This window comes from Arvicanthis niloticus, chromosome 22, assembly GCF_011762505.2.
Source record: "Arvicanthis niloticus isolate mArvNil1 chromosome 22, mArvNil1.pat.X, whole genome shotgun sequence".
Taxonomy (NCBI): Eukaryota; Metazoa; Chordata; class Mammalia; order Rodentia; family Muridae; genus Arvicanthis; species Arvicanthis niloticus.
The window spans coordinates 51,170,652-51,190,287 of NC_133429.1; the positions used below are offsets into that span (position 1 = coordinate 51,170,652).

At 35.3% G+C, this 19,636-nt stretch overlaps 2 protein-coding genes across 9 annotated transcripts; both read left to right on the top strand.

The window, feature by feature from the left end:
• Positions 1-430: 430 nt before the first annotated feature.
• Positions 431-3,086, top strand: LOC143436422 (olfactory receptor 6C75-like). Its single transcript, XM_076920774.1, has one exon. The coding sequence runs from the start codon at positions 431-433 to the stop codon at positions 1,397-1,399; it is 969 nt and encodes a 322-aa protein (XP_076776889.1). The 3' UTR covers positions 1,400-3,086.
• Positions 3,087-10,092: 7,006 nt separating this feature from the next.
• On the top strand, positions 10,093-18,471 carry LOC143436423 (olfactory receptor 6C2). Of its 8 annotated transcripts, none has more exons than XM_076920777.1 (5): positions 10,093-10,229; positions 10,808-10,940; positions 11,956-12,040; positions 15,237-15,683; positions 17,050-18,471. In XM_076920777.1, exons 4-5 carry the CDS (start codon positions 15,595-15,597, stop codon positions 17,993-17,995), a joined length of 1,035 nt encoding a protein of 344 aa, XP_076776892.1. In that variant the 5' UTR covers positions 10,093-10,229; positions 10,808-10,940; positions 11,956-12,040; positions 15,237-15,594; the 3' UTR covers positions 17,996-18,471. The 8 variants fall into 8 exon arrangements, with proteins under 8 accessions (XP_076776892.1, XP_076776890.1, XP_076776894.1 ...); XM_076920775.1 differs by having other exon boundaries at positions 10,880-10,940; XM_076920778.1 differs by having other exon boundaries at positions 10,098-10,229; positions 10,781-10,940.
• Positions 18,472-19,636: the final 1,165 nt, after the last annotated feature.

Consider the following 19,636-nt stretch of genomic DNA (forward strand, 5'->3'; position numbering starts at 1 on the left):
TTACTTCAACAAGGAAATTTATTTTTCCATCATTTTCTAGTTATTGCTTTTCTTTTTGCTGCAAGAGTCATAAAGTCTCTGCCAAAGTAAATTTAGTAAAGTATACAACAGTATTAATTATGCTGTAGTTAATATACAGATTACCCATTAGTTATCTAAATTTATTTATTCTATATGACTACACATTTATACTCTGAAAATATTAGGATTACATTGACTATGTTACAAATATAAAATAATGTATAGTGCTATTTCTGTTCATGTATACATTGTATAATATCCAGCTTTACAAAGAAGACATAGCCATCTTAACATCTATGACATCATAGATGTATCTGAAGGACAGTATGCTAAGTAAAATAAACCAGACAGAGGTAACAAGCTCATTTCTTTACTAGCAAAGTTGTTTTTCTATTTATCTATTTAGGAAATGCCTTTAGAAGCAGACACTATTATGAGAAATTCCACAGCAGTGACAGATTTTATTCTTCTTGGACTGACAGATGATCCACAGTGGCAGATTGTGGTTTTCACATTTCTTCTTGTTACCTACATGCTAAGTGTGACTGGCAACCTCATCATTATCATCCTCACTCTCTCAGATGCCCATCTGATGGCACCCATGTATTTCTTTCTTCGCAATTTCTCCCTCCTAGAAATATCATACACATCTGTCTGCATCCCCAGATTCCTTGTTACTATTGTGACAGGAGACAGAACTATTTCCTACAATGGTTGTGTGGCTCAGCTATTCTTTTTCATTTTCTTGGGAGTGACAGAATTTTACCTTCTGGCTGCCATGTCCTATGATCGTTATGTGGCCATCTGTAAACCTCTACACTACACAACAATCATGAGCAACCGTGTGTGCATTCTTCTTGTCTTTAGCTCATGGTTTGCAGGATTCCTGATTATCTTTCCACCAATTATTCTTCTGTCACAGTTAGACTTCTGTGCCTCCAACATAATTGACCACTTTACTTGTGACTCTTCTCCAATTTTGCAGCTTTCTTGTTCAAACACTCACTTTCTAGAACTCATGGCATTTTTGTTAGCTGTGGTAACACTCATGGTCACCTTGACATTAATTATTCTTTCCTACACAAATATTATCCGGACAATTCTGAGAATTCCTTCTACAAATCAAAGAAAAAAGGCCTTTTCAACTTGTTCCTCCCATATGATAGTTGTCTCCCTCTCCTATGGCAGCTGCATCTTCATGTACATTAAGCCTTCTGCAAGGGAGAGGGTGACTTTAAGCAAAGGAGTAGCTGTGCTCAACACTTCAGTGGCTCCTCTCCTGAACCCCTTCATCTATACACTGAGGAACCAGCAAGTGAAGCAAGCCTTCAAAACCATGATCCAGAGGACCCTCTTTTCTTCAAAGAAATTAACATGATCATAAGGAAAGTGGACCTCTGAAGGCAGAGCTGAATGAAAATCTCTGCCCTTCTCCTCATAGACTCTTTCTCAACATCTATTAAAACGTTTTATACTTATAGACAGAAAAGAGAGAATAAAGAGAAATATCAGATGATATATATTGACATTTCTAAATTTATTTTTCTAAGGAAAATATAAAGTAGGAAATTTATTTTATTCTTTGGTACTATTTCTTAAATAACAGATTATTCAAATGAAAATGTTTTATTTTTACTAATCATATTTTAAGTAGAAAATCATGATCTCTAAGGGTCCCTTGTTGACCTGATTTTAGGTTCAGATTATTTCTACTAGCACTATTGTAATTCCTATTAAACATGCTACCAAAGGAACAGAAAGTGTTGGCATGAGCAGAGTGATGGAGTGCTGACTTCCTGTTTATTATCCTGGAAACTGTGAATCCTAGTTACTAATGTTTTTGATATTTTGTATTATTGAACACACAATGCTGTCTTTCATCTTTCCATTGTCTCCTTTACAGAGGCTTGCTTCCCCACACTCATAGCCAAGATAATGACTTTTGGAAGTAGCCAAGAAAATGAAAATAGTGTTTCAAGGTTTGTTGGGGGCCGACTTTTAGCAGAAAGCGGCTATCAGCTTTGCAGCCATCTTGAGCCATATACCCTGACATGAGACTTGAATTACAATAGCCTACAACAGCTGAGAACACTCCGATAATCTTGGTTTAGATACCTTGAGATTAAAGGTGCGTGAGATTAAAGGTGTGTGAGATTAAAGGTGTGTGATTTAGAAGTATAGAGATCAGAGTTAGAGACAAGACCTAAGGGCATGATTAAAGGTGTAACTTAGAGGCGTGGCTTAGAATCAGACTATAAAAGACAGAACCAGACATCAGACCAGAGAGAGAGATTCATACACATCAGACATTAGGTAGAATCTGCCCTCACCCTCGCTCTTGCTGAACCCTGACCTGCAGACCGGAGCAGCAGCTTGGGCGCGGATACAGTGGCCGCCCAAACGTGGGTCGGCCCAGGCCTCAACATTTTGCTCAGACGGAGACATTTTTTGGCCGCCCCAACGTGGGGCTAGTGTGGACCTCAACAAAGGTTGGTACTGTAGTTAATGAGTCCCTTAACTCCTGTGTTTCATTAAGAAGATTAATTGCCTCGAGAGAGAAGTTATGAGTCTGACTAGGTACTGGATTAGGAATTAGATGTTTAGTTTCTTAGTTTTAGCTTGATCGAAATCACAGGTCAATGTGATGATCTCTATGTAATTCCTATGTGAGATAAAGAAATAATTATTCTCATGAACCAGAACAATCTGAAGCTCTGATTATTTTCACTGTGCTCACACAGAATGATATGCACAGCATTCAAGTACTAGCGTCATTATAGAACAGAAATTATATAATTCATTTGATTATAAATTCTTTACTGAGTCAATTGATAAAAATGAAACTATGTAAGTTGACTTTGTAGAATAAAGTAAGCAGAAAGATAAAATGAAAATTCAAAGTGTGAAAAAACTGTAAAGACTGTATATTTACAGTATTTAATGAATGAATGAATATAAACTGTAGGCAAACAGGAAGAAGAAGATAAATGGAAAATAAGAGACTAAGGGCAAATTTATCCTCTTGATTAGCAAAGCTTATCTGAAGATTTCAACTCTAATTTAGGAAAATGGGGGCAAAACACAGACAAACTGCTGATCTTCATGAGATAAAACTGTCTGGGTTTATTTATACAAAAATATTTCCTTTTTTCTATTATTTTCTCTTTAAAGATTTATAACAATTTAATACAGAAATGTTTCAGATAATATGCTTATCTTGGAGATACTGATAAAATTTTGAGTAATATTTCTTGTGTGGTTTTTACTTATATTCCATTATCATTTAGATCTTAATGATTATAACCTTTTATTTTCAGTCAAATACCCTGTTATGATCACAAGGAATACAGTTCTGTACATCCCTAAATATATTTAGATGCTAGTCTGTTTTATCACTTTCTGAAATAAATACAGATAAAATAATAAGTTACACATAAAGTTATCGAAGTTTATATGTACATGCACTTAGAGGGCACATTGTGGCTCCATTCAAAGAGAAGGAAAATACAAGAAAACACAAAGATGCATAAAATTGATATAGTCCATTTTGTGATTGTGTAATGATTTCTGTTGTGTGGCCACTTTGGTACGCACAAGTATTGACAAATATCCCTAAAATGTCTAATTTTCCCTCTACAAGTAGTAGACTATTCCAGTAATTTATTATTGTAGTAAAAGTGATCTTTTACTTTAAAAAAAATTATTTACATTTCAAATGTTATCCCCCTTCCCCATTTTCCCTCCACAAATCCCCTAACCCATCCCCTCCCCTCTGCCTCTGTGAGGGTTCTTCCTTCACAACCCCCCACTCCTGCCTCAGTATCCTAGCATTACCCTATGCTGGGTCATTAAGGCTTCACAGGACCAAGGGCCTCCCCTCCCATTGATGTTGACAAGGCCATCCTCTGCTACATATGCAGAGATTCCTCCATGTGTATTTTTTTGGTTGGTGGTTTAGTCCCTGGGAACTCTGGGGCGTCTGGTTGGTTGATATTGTTGTTCTCCCTATGGGGTTGCAAACCTCTTCAGATTTTTATCATTAAAAAAACCTACTGTCATCAGCCACCACACCAACAATACTATAATATAATGACAAGTTATACCTGTAAAGTAAAAACAGACTTATTTATGCTGAAAAAGTCTTCTTACAGAAGCCAAGTCAAAAAGAGAGACAGAAGAAAGAACTGGATTATATCAAACTGTCTGGTACCTTATTCCCCTTGCTACTAGATCACCAAATACAATAACTAATAAAACATGTTCTGATTTCAACAAAACAATCACAAGCATTACAAAAGATATCATCACTAGAGCCATACATACCTTAGGAATTGGAGCTTTTTGATTGGCAATTTAAAACTATGATTAGTAGCTCAATATATTGAATGCTTAATATGGCAGGGGCTCTGGTGGGAAAAGCAGATAGCATGCAATTAACTGCTAACTATTTTAAGTAGAGAAATGAAAACCAAAAGAAGGAAGCAAATAGAGATCCTAGAAATTAAAATAAATTAAAAGTGAAGAATGCCTTTGATAGACACACTGTTTATCAGATGCAGAAAGCAATGGGTCAGTAATTCCTAAAGCGGAGTGCAGAAGAAACCTACTAAACAGTATTTTTAAACAAAAAAGAAATGTTTAATTAACAAAGCAGAACTTCCAAAAATTAAAGGATTTCCCAGTCCCATGCTCAGGTTTCAGGTATTAGGTTCCCAGTATGACTTTGGAGGTGGGAAGAGACAGAAATCAACCATAACCAGTTTTGCAGCATCGATGACAGTTTTGAGATTATTTGGCATTTATTTTCTCACTTAAAATTTTTTCTAAGGACAGACCTTGTGGATCTATTTTTCAGTATGACACATGTGTATAAATAATTAAATTACCATATTGATGAAGAAATTAAAGAATTTCAAATGTTTCAATATGAGAAGGGGGAAATTTACAAAAACAATGCCAATAAAAAACTTTAATTTATGACAAAAATTGAAACATATATTCAAGAAACTTAGAGTAGAGCACACAGAAAAGTGGATATAGTTTAATTACAATAATGAGTGTCATATTCAAATTCAGAAAAACAAAAAAGATAAAATATATAAAATTTGTATTGTATGAAACTGACAACCAGTAATTAGCCACAGGGAAGAACATAGAATAAAATAAATTTCCTTTTTAATTAATTAATCTATTTAATTAATTAAGGTAATTAAGATGTGTGCTAGATGGGGAACAGAGCCAAAGCTATTGACCTCAGCATGTACTAATATATAGAAGTCTCAGAGTTGTTATTTCAGGGAACTTATGAATGGGTGGGAAAACCCACAGATTAAAATTAAAATCCAGATACAAGAATGACTGGTTTAAAAAAGGTAAATTCAAAGCATATTTTAATGAGAAAATACATAGGAAAGAAAATGTTAAGTCAGAAAAGAAAGTTCACTAAGTTCTATTATTTATTCTTCAAAGGGATGGAAAATACAGACTTTGGATAGATTTGTTATCAATGGAGTTGATCTAGCAAAAATGCTATAAGAAGTTCTTCTAGCAGAAGGAAAATTATATAGGTCAGAGACTTCATTCTAAAGAAGAGAGGTAGCTGAATAATGAACAAGTAAATTTAAATCAAGTTAAGTAAGTTCTTTGAAATGTTTTATAATATATAGCCACCTTATTTTATGTGTGAGTGTTTTCTCCAAATGTATGTATGTACACATATATGCCTCAGGCCTAAAAGGTCAAAGGAGGACACCAGATACTCTGGAACTGGAGTTATATGGTTGTGAACCACCATGGAACTCCAACCCTGGTCCTCTACAAAAGCAATAAGTGCTGTTAACCACTGAGTCATATTCCAATCAAGTATTTTTAATGAACCAGAAAAACAAATACCTGTTCAAATATATAGTATTATCAACTTATTAACAACAACATTGTGAATATAAAAAATGTATGACATCATTGTCATAGAAGTCAGAGCATATTGTCATAAGATGCCATTCTACACAAGTAGGTAGAGTATAGTTTGAAGTTGGCATAGATTTATACTGTATGTTAGAACTCTTTAATAACTATTTAAAAAGTGATATACATATGTATATATACACACACATATATATATATATTTATACATATATATGATATATTAGGATGAGTGGTAAAAGATAACCAAATAAATTTATTATTAAGAATGTAAAATATTAAAAATAAGTATAAAAATTACAAATATAGGAGGAGATATTATCTGAATTATATAAAAATTACTTTAAATGTAAGTAATTTGCCCATATCAATTAAAAGACTGAGATTAAAAGGGAATTAAAAACTCATATTATCTCCAACAGGGGAGTTGTGTGTTGACTTAAAAAAGAGTGTTGCTTTTATCCCAACTGTTTAGGCATAAAGACTCTTGGGTTCATGCTGTTCAACAGACTGATGGCTTTTGTATGGCAACAGATAGATGCTATTCAAATGAAACCCATACAGGTCCATTATTACAGGCTGGAAGTAGGGGTCTCTGAAACCCCTGTCATCAAGACTGACGAGAGTTAACCCCTAACTTATGTGCTAAGCCGGATAGTCAATGACAGGTAAGAGAACATTTCAAGACCCTTGCCCCTAACCGTGGGAGACCTCACCATCCTAAGACAGGAGCTCAACCAATGGCTGTTGAATATCCAAGGACAAGAAAGGGAGGCTGGGGTCATTCGTTCCGACCTAAGGCAGGCATGGTTTCCGTAAGTTTTCCCAGCCTTCCCTTTTGGGAAAAAAAAATTAATAAGGGGGACCTGTTGGGAGCTGACTTTTAGCAGAAAGCAGCTATCAACTTTGCAGCCATCTGGAGCCATATACCCTGATAAGAGATTTGTTTTTCAACAGCCTACAACAGCTGAGCACACTCTGACAAACATCTTGTTTATCCCCATATCTTGTTTTGCTGTTTAGTGACCCTAGCACACATGGTAAAGTGTCTTCAGCTGTGTTTCCCTGCTTGTGCTTATAAATACCCAGAATTTCCTTGCAATAAGATTATATATATATAATATATATATAATATATATATATATATATTATATATATATAATATATATATAATATATATATATAATAAGATTATATATATATATATATATATATAATGGAAGACAGTAAATGAGACAACCACACACTCTGGTTTGTCTCCATTCTTTGCATCTCTTGCCACTGCAGCCCCACTCTCTCTCTCTTGACCAGAGCACTTAGCCCCAAAGCATGGGGCAGTGTGGACAGCAACATAGTGGCCCCCCAAGCAAGGGTCAGAACAGGCCATTACAGAGAAGGACTGGAGGGGAGTGTTTGATAGCAGCAGGAAGGATTAGAACTGCCCAGCCTTTGAGCGAGTCAAGGCATTTAAAATTAACTGGCCCCCGTGCTCAAGCATGTGTGTGTGTGTGTGTGTGTGTGTGTGTGTGTGTGTGTGTGTGTGATATTTGTAAATCTAGAGGGCTTTGTCCTGTGACTGAAAGTGTGATCCGCCCAGAGAAGCACTAAAGCCCTTTACTGCAACTATTGGAATACCCTCTGACCTCCAAAGCTCCCAGGTAGTAAACCACCAACCAGAGTACATATGGGGGGGGGGAAGACCATGGCTCCAGCTGCATATGTAGCAGAGGATTGCCTTATCGAGCATCACTGGGAGGGGAGCGCCTTGGTCCTGTGGAGGCTCCATGACCCAGGGTAGGGGCATGCTAGAGTGCTGAGGCAGCAGTGGGTGGGCAGGTTGGGGAGGGGGAAGGAGATAGGGGATTTGTGGAGGGGAAACTGGGAAGAGGGATAACATTTGAAATGTAAATAAAATAACCAACAAAAAATGAAAAAAACTTTTATAAATTTAATGGAGTTGTATGTATTCTTCCACAAATTAAAACAAAATTCTGTCATTTAAAGAAAAATGAGAGGATTATAGTACTCATCTAATAAATAAAATATTACAGATTCAGAAAGATGAATACTATATATTTTGTCATATGCAGTATCTGTATGTGTGTGTATGTGTGTCTGTGTATGTGTGTATATATGTGTGTGTATGTGTGTGAAGATGTGTGTGAATGTGGATTCAGCAGGGCGTATTTACATATTTATTTACATGTGCATAATATGTATGTGTATGAGTAAAGAGTAACAGATTGTGAATTTGAGAGGGAGCAGGAGAGACTGGGAGTTCTAATAACATAGAAAGTTATATTTAATTTAAAAATTATTAAAAATAATAAAACCTTTGCCTACACAAGAGCTATATACCCAGGTTTTTGCTTTTGTTCTTATTGTTTTGTTTTTTTTTTTTTACTTTTGATTGATTCTTTGGGAGTTTTACATCATGCACCCCAGTCCCACTAATCTCCCAGTTCCCTCATATCTGCTCTCCACTTTTGTAACCTCTCCTCCAGAAGAAGATAAAAAACACAAACAAAAAATTAAACAAAACAAAATATAGAAAACATCTTGTTGTGGAAGCTGTAGTGTGTCACAGTGTGTCCCACAGTATAACTCTGTCTTCACATCTTCACTTGCAAATAAATGTTCATCTCATTGAGTCATTGGTCTGGTTCTAGATCTCTGGATTCTGTAACACCATTAATATTGGATCCTCATTGAACTACCTCTTGGTTATCCTATTGTTGCCCCGTGTCATGGATTTGCCTCAGCTTGGCACCAACAGGACTAATTCTTTCAAGTGCTCCAACAGTTCAGAGATGATGTAGATTTTAGGATAGGCCAATTCAAAGCCCTGGATCTGGCCAGATCTACTCTCACACCCTCAGGGATGGTTCACATTCACCATCAAGGCCAGCTCCTTTATGTTGTCCTGGCTAGGCGAAGGGTCCACTCTCCTGAATGCTACAGCTAGTCATAGACAGAGCTAGCTCTTCCTATTCTCATGACATCAGGGCTAGCTCTCTTGACTACCTCAGATGGCAAAGGACAAGGGGGCATAGTATCAACTCCCCACTCTACCTCATGGTGGAGCCAGCTCTGTCACACTCACACCCATAACACTGACTCACCCACACTCCTTCAACCAAGGCCAGCTCTGCTGTGCTGCCTAATGCCTGCTCCCTCAAGTAGTGCAGTTAGTGAGGGGAAGAGCCACCTCACTTGCTCTTATGACTCTAGGCACCTGCTCTTAGGACTGCCACAGATGTGTGTGTGTGTGTGGGGGGGCATCAAGCCCACACACATGCTACCTTAGTATGTCCAGGTTTATAAAAGCATTATTTGCACTTACCCCAACTTCAAGCATTTAGTATGCTCATTAATAGATGGGTGGATAAAAAATAAGTGCTAGGAGCATACAAAGCTATTTTTTTCTGTAAGTAAAAGCAAATAAGAAATTAAGTAAAATACATAAATGATCCTTGAAGAAAGACTGCTAAGTTATGAATGCATACCTGAAAGACAATGTATTATTCAAGTTGGATAATATTCTGAAAAAGGCAAAATTTTACAGAACATAAAAGCACCAGTGTCTACCGGCACACAAGGAAAAGATAGCTAAATGTACTCTTAGCAAGCATGATTTAATGCAATGAAATTATAACTAATAATGACAAAATACAATTGTCAAATATGATGGATTACCACTAAAATCATTCCTAAGGGAACTAAGAATTATTCAAAATAAAAACTTCTATTTGGATTTTTTTTGAAAACCCTTGGGAAGCTGTAGTTTGTGACATTGGCTGGTCTGCTTGGCCAGCACGTTAGTACAAGTTCTACCAGATCAGCAACAATCCCCCAAGTTTTCTGTAAGTGTCCACTTTCCTGGGATGATCCTTTGAAAAGGAACCGAGCTGTTCTATATGTTCCCTATGGGATTTATAAGACTCGTGTGTCTAGGAAGGAATATTTTGTTTTTCCACACCCAGAGGGCTGACATTATTTGCAGAAATATTTTAAGTGTATAATAAGTAAAACATCATTTGTACAACAAACTAATTGTTTTCTCCTGGGGGCCATGATCATTTGATTCAACGATGAAGATATATAGTAAGAACCCTGGAGACTGTGCTTGCAGGTTATATAAATGTTTGTGTTGTTTATAACTATCACTATAAATAATTAATGCTGGATGAGGGGTATTATTCCATGATCAGAAGTTCGGCCTTTTCTTTTGGTGAAAAAGATCCATGAGTAAAAATGACATCAACAAAATGAGAAATTTAATGCAGGTAAAAGGAGCAACAAATAATAGTTCTTCATCTGTGTCTCAATTATAATGAATACAAGTAATTTAGATGACTACTTTTGACATAAGAATGCAGTGATGAAAGACACGGGTGATATGTTATGGTTAAACAGCAAATATTTTCTTTCCTAAGTGATTTTCATACTTTAATATTTTGTGATACTCTCGCGAATGATACTTCAAATATTCTAGTTTCTAATTTTTCATTACTATCAAAAGTTACTCTTCTATTTCCTTGCAAAAATATAGGGATGCTGAGAGATTCTGTAGAATCAACATCTATGAGAAGTATTTTGATAATATTATTTACAGAATTACACATGTTTAAAAACTTAGTCAACTACAGACATACCTGGAAGCTAATGGTCAAGCAATAAATAAAATTACTGACAGATTTTAAGATGTGAAGTCTAACCAACTGTTAGTCAAGAAGTAGAAACCACAGTAGATAACTAATTTGAAATTGATTCATATATTCCAACTGTTAAAAGAGGGAAAAACAACATAAAATAAAACAATATCTTCTAATGTAAGGAGGATAGAAATTTCTTCACTCCTCAGAAATACTAGAGCCAAGAGGGCGTCAGATTGGTGCATTCCATGTAACAAATATACACCATCATTATGCCTCAGAAGCTGGGCAAAAGGAATTTTGGAGTTAAGGAAGAAGACCATGGAGAACAGAGGCTACAAGGTAAGCATGGCCCTTACCACAACTTTTCCTATCCTGTACTTACAAAAAGATCTCTGAGAAGATAAAATTCTTGCAAAATAGGAAAATTGGAGGACTCTGTCTTCTGATAAAGGAACAATGTGTTCTCATATACAAAAAATACACATACTAAAAATAATTTTTTCAAAGAAGAAAAGTAGGTAGAAAGTTTGTTAAACTTAAAGTTTGGGACAGAATCAAATAGAAAGGGGGGAGTAATTTAAATAGCCAAATCTATTTTGGGGGAAATTCAGAATAAGTAGCATACAAATTTTCTAAATGATGCTGATAATAGCAGATAGGATTGAAAAACAGCTTATTGACAAGAGACAGAGAGCAGTGTATGTAGCAACTGATGCCACTGAGCAGAATCTGCCACAACCTGTAAAGAATTAAGAAGTTACAGTTCACTTTAATAGTGCTATGGTGTTTGATATGTACTTTATGTTTGAACATCTTTAATAAAGTACTATAGATAGGCAGACAGACAGATTGATATGTACTTTATGTTTGAACATCTTTAATAAAATACTATAGATAGGCAGGCAGGCAGACAGACAGACAGACAGACAGATAATTTCATAGATATGACTCATTTTGTTGAGCTTGGACACTTATAAATTCCCATGAAACTACCATGATGATGAAGACAACACATATGCATCTTTTAAAAAAGTTTCTTTGTATTTCTTCATTGGTCTTGTTTTTCTTTGTTTAGTATTCTATAATTCAGCTTAACATGATAGCATTGCTCCTAATGTTTTCAGTGTATAGTAAGAAATTATAAATCATGGGCCATTATAGTACAGCAGATCATAACTTACTCTCTTTGTTCTAAAATTTTAAAGCTGTTGAACAACACGCCAATATCCAAACACTTGCCAATATTCAAATGTCTGGGGTCATTGCCATTCAAAGCATTCTCTCTCTCCTCTGAGTTTGTGTGTTTGAATATTCCAGATAACTCATTTACATAGATTTATTCATTCTTCTCTAGCTGGATAATTCCCATTCAAATGCCCTTCAGGTCCATCTTTATTGCATATTGTAGGATTTCCAGATCTCATACTCCTCCATTGTAGGTATGCTACATTTTAAAGTATTTTTCTGTTGGGGTATACTTGGGTCATTTCTGTAGCTTGTCTTTTGTGTATTACACTACAATGCTCACAGAGGTCAGACATTTACTTGATAACTAATTCAATCTTTTGAATATTTGGCAAAAAAATGTATTGCTCGATTGTATCCTAGCTTTGGTTTTTGAGGACTTTTTATGATATTTCCTGAAGTTGATTTCTATTAACATTGTATAAGGTTTCAAGTTTTACATACTCACAAGATAGTGTGTATTTGTATTGTTAATAATACCTTAATAAGTATGAAGTTACATCCCATCATATTTTGACTTGTGTTTTTTTGGTAATTACTAATGATGAACTCCTCACATGTATGTTGGGGCATTTTTTATATCTCTTTGGAGAAATGTCTACTCATGGTTTTTGTCCATTGTCAAAATGAATTGCTGAGTGTTTGACTACTGGAGATTAGTTCTTTTCGATGTGTGCTCTGAAAATGTCTCTCCCATCTCATAGGTTGCTTTCTTCAGCACAAATTCTGAGAATTATTATTCTTTGTTAATTTTTCCATTTCAGATAACAAAGAACTAATTCTACACATATAACATTAGTTGATAGAAATCTAACTAGTCACTAGAATATAATTTTACTGTCTGATTCCAAATATCTAATCTATCCTGGATAGCAACATATTTAAGTACGATCTAAGTATGATTCTTAAGTGGTACCAGGTGCACCAAAGAAGCCAAAAAAGTACTTAAATAACCTTTCTTAAAAGCTAAACTTTTCTTACCAAGTAATCACATAGTGAATGCTGTAAGTGATTCCCACTTACTGCAGAAGGAAGTGATTCACTAACATAGCAGGATCATGACTTTACCCTTAAAGAGTGATAGATAGTGGAATGTTTAGACTATACTAATACTTTTGATGCATTACTAGTTTATAGTGGTGAGGTAAAATAAGGTAACAGAATATTGAATAACAACTTTTCAGAATCTATTCCTTTTTTAACTATTTGTACAAGATGACATTTTCTATTACTCAAAATGTTTACTTATCTCTATGTAAAGAATTTTTATGTCTAGAAACCCTAATCACTGAGGTCATTATCAAATAATGAAAAAATGGACAGTTAAGTGACATTCTAATACTGACATAAAAAAATAGAATCAATACTCTCTGAAAAGTCCGTTTAACTAATCACTTTCTGATTGTAATAATGAATGTGGTGTGAGTATCAGTATGACAGAGAGTATTATGGTTTAAAAAATAGGTAGGTAAATGAAACAGTTTCCTTTTTTTCAAAAACACTAACTTGGATTTAACATCAGCTCAAATTTTCCTAACATTGTAGTAGGAGCCTTTTAGCTTAAAGGAGTATTTGAATATACTTCCAAACGTTTAAAGTAAAATTTAAGTTTTAGTCACTCATGCAATTAATAAAATTATGAAGTGTGTTCTCTGAATTAAGTAGTTTCAAGAGCATCTAAAGATAGAGCATGTAGTCCTTTGTCTAACTGTTTACTCTAGAAAGTTTTTCCCCTTCCAAGTTAACATGCCCATAGATATTATCATTGTTTCAGTCTTATTTGTGCAGACATTTTCAGAAAAAAACATTTTTTTTTATAGAAGACTTTCTGGTATTCTTTCTCTTACAATATTTGTATTTCCTTTTCCATGATATTCTCTGAGCTGTAATTGTAGGAGCTGTGGTAATGTATCTATCCAGTGGAGCTGGGCTACACCAAGATCTCTTAGTTGATGTCTACATTGTGTTAAGCTTTTTGGTTTTTTTTTTGTGATGGTTTTCACTTGCTGTAAAGAGGGAGCTTTTACTGAACTCTAGGAGAAAGAGAAATATCTCTTCTAAGGATAAGCCTTTATTTGTTGTCTATACAGAAAGTGGTCAACCTTGAAACCATACACATAGAAAAATTTACATTCTCTAGGTGGGTACATAAAGTATCTATTAAGGATTTAATATCCTAGAGGAGCCTTGAAGAACTAATAGGAGTCAGTCTGTCAAATTATGGTGTATGTGCGTGTGTGCATGTGCACTGGTGCACACACATGTGCGCAGGCACGCACGCACACACACACACACACACACACACACACACATAAGTATAGAGGCAAGAACATGTAAAAATATCAAGAACTGCAAGTGCTTAATGCTAGTGAAATTGAAGGCATATAGGAAAAAAGTAAAAAACAAACAAACAAACAAAAAAACAAACTACCAAAAAAAATCAAACAGCAGTAACAAAAAACATGGTAAGTGATGAAAACTAAAAGGAGCTTTCCATAAAGATCCTTCAACACTAAATAAAAGAGACTGGCATCAATGGGAGGGGAGGCCCTTGGTCCTGTGAAGGTGTAGAGGAATGCTAGGGTGGTGAGGTGGGAGTGGTTTGGGGAGCACCCTCATAAAAGCAGGGGGAGGAGGGGTGGGAGAGGGTGTTTTCAGAAGGGAAATTGGGAAAGGAGATAGCAGTTGAAATGTAAATAAATAAAATATCCAATAAAAAAGCAGTTAATGTCAGAAGAAGGTCAGAGGTGGAAGGAGGATGCCTTCACTTAAAGAACACGATTATTGAGTATCTGAGAAACATCCAGTTAGTACAGAGGAAAATAATATCTGTAAGAGGATCCTGTGTAGATCTACATGGTGAGCAAGAGTTCATAAGATGACTAGATCTGGTGTTAGGAATTTTAATAAAACTGAAAATTAAACCAAGAGATCTAATCATAAGCATTTTACACATTAATAGGGAAAGGATAACTTAAATCAGTAAAAATAGAGATCTAAAGCTACAAGAAAATTCGAAGGACACGGGATCAATTAAAGAACCATAAAGCTTTCTCTTTTAATGATGTGGCAATGGCAGGCAAGACAAAGATTAGATGTGTCACTGAGCTTCAAAACAAATGAAGATTTAGTGGCTCCTAAAAACCCACTAAATTCCAGAGTTGGAATTCAAAGATAGTTCAATCCTGATAAATAGTAGTAATATAACAGGACACTGTCTTTTTGGGGATTGGTTGTTTATTTTTGAGATATATTTTAATTATAACATTCTTTCAGATCACTGCCTATATTTTCATCAAGTGTAACTGAATGTATAAATATTTGTGTATACATAGTATTCCTAAATATAACCTGTTGGATTCATATTATGTTACTTGTATATGTTCTCAGAGCTGAGAATTTGGCAATGGACAACAAATTGGTGTGCTTTTCCTCATGGAGCTTCACCTCTGCTGCTCCCAGCTTTACCACGTTGCCTATAGTTCTTTGTGTAGGGTTGAAGTCTTATGAGATTGACTCCATGTAGTTTGACATGTTCACTGGTGTCATCCTTGTTCAGCTCATGCTTCATCAGTCATGTTTGTGAGATAGGTAGCTTCTGATGTTACCAGGAGACACAACCTCATAGCAAAGTGCCAGATCCTCTGATTCTTAAAATCTTTCCACCCACTCTTCTGCAATGTTCCATGAGCCTTAGAAGTGGGAGTGCTTTGCAGATATATCTACTGGGACCGGGTTCCACAACTCTATGTACTTATTGGTTGTATTTTTCTGTAATGGTCTCCACCTATTGCAAAGAGACGTTTCCTTGATGCGTGGCGAAGACTGCATTTATCTGTGAGTATATGAACAAATGCTTATAGATTGTTATTGGAGATTAAGCTGGTTTAGTAAACTAGTGGTTTTAGAATCTCCACCAATAACTAACCATGATTTCACTAGCACTGTGCATTCAGCTAGGTTACCAATATCATGCATGGTATCTCTCTTGTTGAATGGATCTTAAGTTCATTTAGAAAGTAGTTGCTCATTGCCAAGATATGTGTGTCAGTACTGTGCCCACAGGGCTATTGTGCTATGTGATTTATAGGCATCATGGCAGAGTAGGATTGTTATTTGCCTCCTTCTTTTGAAAGCTTGTATGGTGCCTTTTGGTATCCTACATGCTAGTCCTTAGGAAGGTGGGTTTATGTCAGTTCCAGCTCAGGGCTTCTGGGCCTAGTTCTGAAGCTTATGGTATCTTCAGAAATAGGGAGTACTTACTTTCCATCTCTGGGGCCAAGGCAATAGCAATAAGCTTTATGTTTTTGAAGTTCCTTAGAGAGCCCTTGTCAACAACTTAAAAGAGGCATCTTATATATGGTTTGAAAATTTTTGTTATGTGATCTTTGACTCATGGAGAGCACTGTTAGCCCAGTTGAGATAAGTTTATTTAAACTATGTTTGTATATTTGTAAACTGAAGTACTTTCATTATGGTTTTTAGGTAAGTAGCTAATAATATGATACCTTGTAGTTTTTTAGGGATCCATATTGTTATTTTATCCAGTTACCTCTCCTTTCTAAGGAGCTCCATGTTATACTTTTACCTCATCAGATCAGTTTTATTTCAAAAATTTGAAAAATTTTGAATATCTAATAAATGATAGTAAAATGCACTGTTACTTTTAGCTATTTGAAGTGAATGACCACAATCCACTAATAGAAATATATAACAAAAGCACATGAATATTTTTCTTCCACAGTGTATTTAAAATAGCATTTTCACTATAGATAAAAATAGATGCAAGTGCAAAGAAATACGCTGTCATCTCTGTTGCTTAATTTTTTTTCTAGGAGAGAAGCATCTTATACTTATCCAGGTAGGTACAGTTGAAACAAATTCATGTTCTTAGATATATTTATGCATCTGATACCCAGAATTTGTCTTAATATAATGATCTGTGTGCCTGTTGGGTGGCATTATTTATTAGTCCTATCTACATAAGGATTAACTACACTTGGACATCCTTTAGAGTAACAGATATTTCTTTAGAAATGGTTCTTTTACAATAACATTGAGTCCTCAAGAAAATTCTCACTGCTCATTTGGAAACCCAGACAATAGTTAGAAAATAAATATAGGCTGGCTTGCTGGCCTCTGAATCTACAGCCCTTTGTTAGACTTTCACTAACGGTGACTTTATAAAATCTTGATTTCAAAGGTCAGTAATGAGAAATCACTCGACAATAACAACTTTCATCCTGCTGGGACTAACAGATGACCCACAACTTCAAGTTCTGCTTTTTATCTTCCTATTTCTCACATACATGCTGAGTGTGACAGGAAACTTGATTATCATCACCCTCACCTTGGTGGGTCCCCATCTTAAAACACCCATGTACTTTTTCCTCAGAAATTTTTCTTTCCTAGAAGTTTCCTTTACCACAGTCTGTATTCCTAGATTTCTATACAGTATATCAAGTGGAGACAATACCATTAGCTATAATGCTTGTGCAAGTCAGATATTCTTTGTTATTCTTTTTGGAGCAACTGAATTTTTTCTCTTGGCAGCTATGTCCTATGATCGCTATGTGGCCATCTGTAAACCACTTCATTATACGGCCATCATGAACCCCAGGGTGTGTACCTTACTAGTCATTACATGTTGGGTGTCTGGCTTAATGATTATTATTCCACCCCTAAGCTTAGGCCTCCAACTTGACTTTTGTGACTCCAATGTCATTGATCATTTCAGCTGTGATGCAGGTCCCCTTCTAAAGATCTCATGCTCAGACACATGGGTAATAGAACAGATGGTTATACTTGTGGCTGTCTTTGCACTCATTATTACCCTAATCTGTGTGATTCTGTCCTATACATACATCATCAGAACAATTCTGAGATTTCCTTCTGCACAGCAAAGAAAAAAGGCCTTTTCTACCTGCTCATCTCACATGATTGTGGTTTCCATCACTTATGGAAGCTGCATCTTCATCTACATCAAGCCATCAGCTAAGGATGAAGTGGCTATAAATAAAGGAGTTTCAGTCCTCACTACTTCTGTTGCACCTCTATTGAATCCCTTCATTTATACCTTAAGGAACAAGCAAGTGAAACAGGCATTCAGTGACTCTGTAAAGAGAATTGCATTTATATCTAAGAGCTAGAAGTTGTGATAAAACAGATTCTCTATTATCTCCTTTAAGATTTAATCTTTGCATTGACATCCAATATTTCACCCAGATATTATCCTTATGAAACTCATTTTTAGCATTGTAAAGAGATAAATGGGAAACAAGAATAAGATTAAATGTTTAAGAAGGTGGCATGTCATATGGAAACCTACCACTGTAGAAGCTTCCTAGATTATATATATATGAAAGGAATTTAAATGGAATACCAAATAATGAGGGAGACAATACCCCAGGTAGACACATTATGCTACTAAATAAAACCTCCAGTGCCAGGAATGAGTTATATCTTGTTGAATCTTTTAAAAGGGTGTTCCATAATTCACCCCCTCAACATCATAGGCTATTGACAAGTCTGTTGGTTACCCCCAACAACCTGATTGTAAGGTCCTATTGCTAAAGATACAACTTACTTATGTCATTGGATATGCTGAAATAAAGCTAGTAACACACTAAAAGCTTCATTCCTCCTTACTAACATTTATAGTTCTGAAAGGTATTCTGCACGCTACCAAAAAGAAAACTAATCAACAATATCTACAAATCTTATGACCTATAATAGCAATGTGCCTCAAGATGTACAAAAGTGGTACAAATGTTATGGAAGTAACCAACCATTTTTTTTTTAAAATTGGATTTAAGGCACACTCTATGAGATGGATACATACCTAACACATCTAAAAGTTTCACGTGTGCTTTTTGCTTTTTTTGTATTGTTTGGTTTTGTATATAGTATATTGTTTGCTTTTGTTTTTGTTTGAAGGAATTAAGGAAGAGAGAAAGAGAAGAATATGAAATTTGGTGAATAAGAGGCAGGGAAGAGGAATATGAATATATATATATGTAATAGAAATATATAGTACAGAAATATATATCATATATAGTATATATTACATAAAACAAAGTAAATGGAATTAAAAAAAATACAAATCTTAAATGCCAAAAAAATAAGACAGATTTTATCAACACAAGAGATGTGAATAATTTCAAAGACACCAAATGCCACAAATAACAAAAATAAGAATTTAAATTTATGTCAGTAAATGAGATTATGACCAAGGGAACAAAGGGAGAAAATATTTATAGGGTTAAATCTTATAATTTTGATGCTTCTCAAGGATCTACTCAGGGGAATTCTTATGATCCTCCATGACCCATTCCGAAGCCCTCAGACCTAGCCATGGCCCCACATACAGTGAAGTAGTCTACTAATCATGCCTGTGCTGCAACCAATGTGTAGGGTTTTGAAGCCAGGTTTCACACATTCTATTTCAGAGGCTATCAGATTGATGATGCTTAATCCTCTCTTCTATAATCCCTCCTAAGCCCATATTAACCACAATACTTAAGGTGTGGACTAAGATACATAACCTGCACATCAGACCAGTTCATGATGTTCACCTGATTTCATTCTATTTAAGACTTATTCAACAACTGGCTTGATCCAAACAAGCTCACACATCCATTCCTCTACTCCAACCTACCCTGTCCATGTCAAACAGAACTAACAAAAGAACTCTACATGATAATAACTCATTGATCTTCTGGCTTTTAAAGTTTACTAAGAAACCAGTGGTTTGAGTTAATTTTGTATCCAGCCACTTTGCTGAAGTTGTT